Source organism: Mastomys coucha, unplaced genomic scaffold, assembly GCF_008632895.1.
Source record: "Mastomys coucha isolate ucsf_1 unplaced genomic scaffold, UCSF_Mcou_1 pScaffold21, whole genome shotgun sequence".
NCBI lineage: Eukaryota > Metazoa > Chordata > Mammalia > Rodentia > Muridae > Mastomys > Mastomys coucha.
In genome coordinates, this window is record NW_022196904.1 from 117259843 (window position 1) to 117265172 (window position 5330).

Below are 5330 nucleotides of genomic sequence, written 5' to 3' on the forward strand. Positions count from 1 at the left end.
CATGGGGAGCAGGGCCATCCTTGGGGCCGCTTTGGGGCGGCTCTGACAGTGCTAGGGGATGTGAATGGAGACAGTCTGGCGGATGTGGCTATTGGTGCACCTGGAGAGGAGGAGAACAGAGGTGCTGTCTACATATTTCATGGAGCCTCGAGACAGGGCATCGCTCCCTCGCCCAGCCAGGTGAGGCCTTGTTGTCAGCCTGCTCTTGCTCCTTCTCCCTCTCCCTCACCCTCTGGGTTCTGGCAAGAGCGCAGTTGCTTTTCTCTGTTTCTTGGAAGTCTGTTTCCCCGAACTAAGTGTGAAGCATCCTTTCATCGACACAAACTCCACTCTGTTACGGACAGCTTTCTGAGTAAGAGACTAAGCTTGGACATCAAAGTCTTGAATCAGATCCCTAGCAATAGCAGCCTCCATTGGCTGTGTGCTCTTTGTCTAAATGATTGACGTGCATTGTGCAAGCTTTATTGTTTTTGCCTTTTTTGTTTGTTTTGCTTTGTTTTGTTTTCCTGTGAAATAAAACCGGCAAGGCAATTCCTTCCTGTAAAGATAATGCAGTGAGTGTGTTAAGCACTCCCTGTACCAAATATTTTCTGGGTGACTGTACAAGTGATGAACAAATAAATCTATTTTAATCCTGTGGCTGTAGTTTTTTATCATTACTGGTTATACTCTCAGAACAAGCTGGACTTGTAAGAGGGTCCCCTGCTCTGTTTTAAGCGTCTCCTCAGCCCCTCCCCACCGCTTGCTTTAACTCCAGACCCTCCTTTTATTTTCCCAATCCCTGCCTACCATCACCTGTTGGTTTTTATTTTCCTTTCCCTCCTTGATCAGCGGGTCACTGGCTCCCAGCTCTCCCTGAGGCTCCAATATTTTGGGCAGTCATTAAGTGGGGGTCAGGACCTTACCCAGGATGGCCTGGTGGACCTGGCCGTGGGAGCCCAGGGGCACGCGCTGCTGCTTAGGTAAGAAGTCACCCACCCGCCACCCTTGCCCATTGTGTCCACCGTGCTGGTCCTCTCTCAATGTCATGTCTTCACCATTGTTTATATCCCCAGGAGTCTGCCTTTGCTGAAAGTGGGGATGTCCATTAGATTTGCCCCCACAGAGGTGGCAAAGGCTGTGTACCAGTGCTGGGAAGGAACTCCCACTGTCCTCGAAGCTGGAGAAGCCACTGTCTGTCTCACTCTCCACAAAGGTTCACCTGACCTGTTAGGTGAGTGTTTTCCTAAAAGTGGGTCCAGCATCACCCTGTAAGAAGCCTTTAAGGCTATGTTCAGGACAGAGCAAGGCCAGGAACACAACTCTCTCAACCCTTCCTCAGTTGCCTGTATCAGGCCCGAGATTTTTTCTTCACCTTCTTCATGCATCCAGGCCTCTGGGCTCTTGTCCAGGAAGACCTGCAGCCTGTTTCTTCTCCTCCCTGCCTCAGCCTGTGTCTCTGCTTAAGCTTCCACCTCTCTGGTTAGGTCCGCCAAAGCAGAGACTCTCCCAGTGGTCCTTACATCTATTCTTATACCGTCTCACCTACTGTCCGATGAGAAACTAGATTTGATCCCAAAATGTAAGAGAGGCTTCTCACCCCACCCTAACCCCCTTAAACAGCTTTGTCTTAAGTTATAGAAACCTAACTCCTTTCCTGTAGTTCCATCTCAGCTTTGGTCCATCCTTGACCCTACCACCTCAATCTCCCCCTCTTCCTCCATGTGCTTTTGTAAATGTATCAGCATAACTCTCCCCAAAAGTCTTAGGTCTACCAAACTTTGGGGACATTCGTTTACCCATACTTCATTCATGGACCCTGCATTTAGCTCCTTTCTTAGATTGAGATTCATGAGTGAAGTGACAGTCAGTCTGTCTATCTGTCCATCTGTCTATCTGTCATCAATTTATATCTATCTATCTATCCATCTATCTATCTATCTATCTATCTATCTATCTATCTATCTATCTATCTAGCATCTATTATTGTCTCCATGATGCAGTCATGGAAAGTGCCCAACAAGCATAAATAAATGTAAACATGAAGTTCTAAATTCTAGCTGGTTTTACAATTTTCCTTTCCCCTTTATTTCAGGTCATGTCCAAAGCTCTGTCAGGTATGATCTGGTGTTAGATCCGGGACGTCTGATTTCTCGTGCCATTTTTGATGAGACAAAGAACTGCACTTTGACTCGAAGGAAGACCCTGGGGCTTGGTGATCACTGCGAAACAATGAAGCTGCTTTTGCCAGTGAGGGTTTGGGTTTGCGGAAAGCCAGGGGCAAGGGATTAGTGGGGGAGGAACCAAGACTAGCTTGTCAGTCCGGCTCCCTAGTGTGTGACATTGGGAAGAGTGAGGACAGCAAAGTCAGAGAAAACCCGGCTGGGAGGACAGCCTGGCTCCTCAGCCTGGATGTGGCAGAGGAGGAGGAGCCCACAACAAAGGGGAAGATCGATGGTGGCTCTTCAAAGTTCCTTCTTCCTCAGGACTGTGTGGAAGATTCGGTGAGCCCTATCACCCTGCGCCTCAACTTTTCCCTGGTAGGAGACTCTACTTCATCCAGGAACCTTCGTCCTGTGCTGGCTGTGGGCTCACAAGACCACATAACAGCCTCTGTGAGTTGCTTCCCATAGAGTCCTGGGGACAGGATGGCTGCCTTGTGTCTCCACATGCTTAATATCCTGCAACAGGTCCTCATTGTCCACCACAGGCAACAAATCCAAAATGCCCCCTTAGCTTCTCAGGCCCAGCAGTAGCTTGTATCCTTGCACCTACCCAGCTAGTTCCATTATGTTGGGACATAAACACATTCTACACACTGCCTCTCTTCTCTCATACTTACCTCGGAGCCTTTGTCTGCTGTAATTCTCCAGTGAAAACCATTTCCTTCTCCCTGTCTGAAGTTAAGTGCCAACCTCAGCTCCTGATCACACTTGGTGTCTCCCACCTCCCACGTTTTCTCCAGCCCCCAAGTCCGCTATGGCTATTCCATTTCAAAATGATGTCACTAGGGTCCGAAACACTGCATCTGCATTGGTGACTGCTGTGGACCCCACATTTCTTGAGCCATATCTAAGTCACCTGAAGTTTTCACTTCCCCAAACTTCCACCCAGTGGAAAACTCGTGTTTATTGCTGGCATTTAGAAATGTCTGCTGAGGGCTGGAGAGATGGCTCAGCGGTTAAGAGCACTGACTGCCCTTCCAAGGTCCTGAGTTCAAATCCCAGCAACCACATGGTGGCTCACAACCATCCCTAATGAGATCTGATGTCCTCTTCTGGAGTGTCTGAGCTACAATGTATTTACATATAATAAATGAATAAGTCTTTTTAAAAAAGAAAAGAAATGTCTGCTGAATAGCTGCTCTGGTGCATATCGGTCCTACTAAAGCTTGTTCTTGTGAAGTCGAGATCTTGTGCTGTCATTCTTTCATATTCCAGCCTTCAGCCCGATGTTCATTCCTTGCTAGTGTCTATAAGAACCATGGGAGGAGAGGCGTGCTAACAGTCCAACGAGATCAGAGACTCATCTAGAGTTGGATGAAAAAGGAGCAAACCATTTTGTTTCAGCTCCCGTTTGAGAAGAACTGTAAGCAGGAGCTCCTGTGTGAGGGGGACCTGGGCGTCAGCTTCAACTTCTCAGGGTGAGTGTGGTCTCCTTCCATGGGATGAAGCACCTGTGACCCTCAACTCTAAGAAAACGAATTCTATTGGAATACTATCAGCTCATGGTTCAAGGGTTCCTGCTATCTTGCCTCTGCCCCTGATCCAATTTTCCACTTGCCTCCGATGGAGTCACCCCTTCAGGCTTGACCTTGTCTCCTCAGCCTGCAGGTCTTGGTGGTGGGAAGCTCCCCAGAGCTCACAGTGACAGTCACGGTGTGGAATGAGGGTGAGGACAGCTATGGAACCTTAATCAAGTTCCACTACCCAGCAGGCCTGTCTTACCGACGGGTAACCGGAGCCCAGGTAAGCTGGTCCCTTGGACTCTACTAGACAGTTACGGCTTTTTCTGTTCCTGATAGCAAAATACCATAGGCTGAATAAGTTATAAATAATTATTTTGGAAAGAAATATTTAAAAGATAATTATTTTGGCTTATGATTCTGGAAGTGCAACCCTAAGAGACACATCTGGTGGCGGAGAGATGCATCTGGTGGCAGTCTCAAGGCAGAGTCTCAAGGCAACTCAAGGAATGATGTGACAAAGACGTGTGTGAGGGTTTTCTTTTCTCTTCTATCATGGGGTCTCACATTAATGACCTTGTCTATTTTAATCACTTCCCAAAGACTCCACTTTTAAATGCCACAGTCTGGTTAAGTTTCTGCCTTCTTAATAGCTCACAAAAAGGATTGTGTCTGCTCACACATAAAGACTTCACACACAAAATCTTGCGATCCTTAGGCCATTTTCAAACCAAAATGCTTCTGCCCTGCCCTATAACCTCCCATTTTGTAATTCTTCTACCACATGTATGGTATTAAATATCATCATAGACAATAGAAAACTACACAGATAAAGGTATATTAAACCTACGAATCAATTAATAAGCAATACTGAGCAAATATCCATAAATTGGTACCTAGTCAAAAGTAAAAAACTACTAGCATTCTCAAAGCTCTGGATCTTTCCCTATCTTAACCGCACTCTCTCTCCTAAGATAACCCTATTTTTAACTTCCTGTTAATCATTGCCATGTATCTGCAGATTTGCCATCCATGAGTGTGTCCCTAACTCACGCTGTTCAGTTTTGCCGGTGCTTAGGCCTCATGTGATTGGAAGCATGTTGTGTATGCTCCCCTGTGTCCTAACCCTTTCCTTCGGCATTGTTTGTGACATTCACCCATGTTGCTGCATGTAGCTTGTGGTAGCTACACTGCCGTGTCCAAATACCTGCCAGAAACAACCTCAAAGAAGGAGGCATATTTGGCTCACAGTTTAGAAGGTGTATCTGTCAGTCAGGGTTCTTTAAAGAAATAGAACTGTTATAATGAATATATATTAAGGGGGAGTGTATTAGACTGGCTTCTAGAGTGTTGTCCAGGAAGTCCAGCAACGGCTGACTCGGGACAGCGAGGCAGAGAATTTCAGTTATGAAAGTGGCATCTTGGGACTCTCCATCTGGTGCTAGTGTCCCGGAGGACTCCTTGGAGAGCTGCTGGTCTCCAGTTTGTGCTGGAATCCTGAAAAGGGTGGGTTCAGTACTAAGCCACAGGATGGATGAACTTGCTAGCTGGTGCTGTGAGGTAATTCCACCAGAGGTCATACTGACACTCTTAAAGCCGAAAAGAAAGTCAGTATTGTCAACCAGTGACTGCCAAAACCATGCAGCTCTGAGGTTTACTGGTTTGA

General features: G+C 46.9%; 1 protein-coding gene across 1 annotated transcript in view; it reads left to right on the plus strand.

Annotated features, from left to right (window-relative positions):
• The window catches only part of LOC116101365 (integrin alpha-D), a 27625-nt gene that overhangs the window by 12889 nt on the left and 9406 nt on the right, over positions 1-5330 (plus strand). Inside the window, exons 12-18 of the mRNA XM_031384946.1 lie at positions 1-180; positions 832-962; positions 1056-1213; positions 2075-2229; positions 2466-2594; positions 3549-3622; positions 3806-3947. Of these exons, the coding sequence (XP_031240806.1) occupies positions 1-180; positions 832-962; positions 1056-1213; positions 2075-2229; positions 2466-2594; positions 3549-3622; positions 3806-3947 (969 nt within the window). The remainder of the gene's footprint in view (positions 181-831; positions 963-1055; positions 1214-2074; positions 2230-2465; positions 2595-3548; positions 3623-3805; positions 3948-5330) is intronic.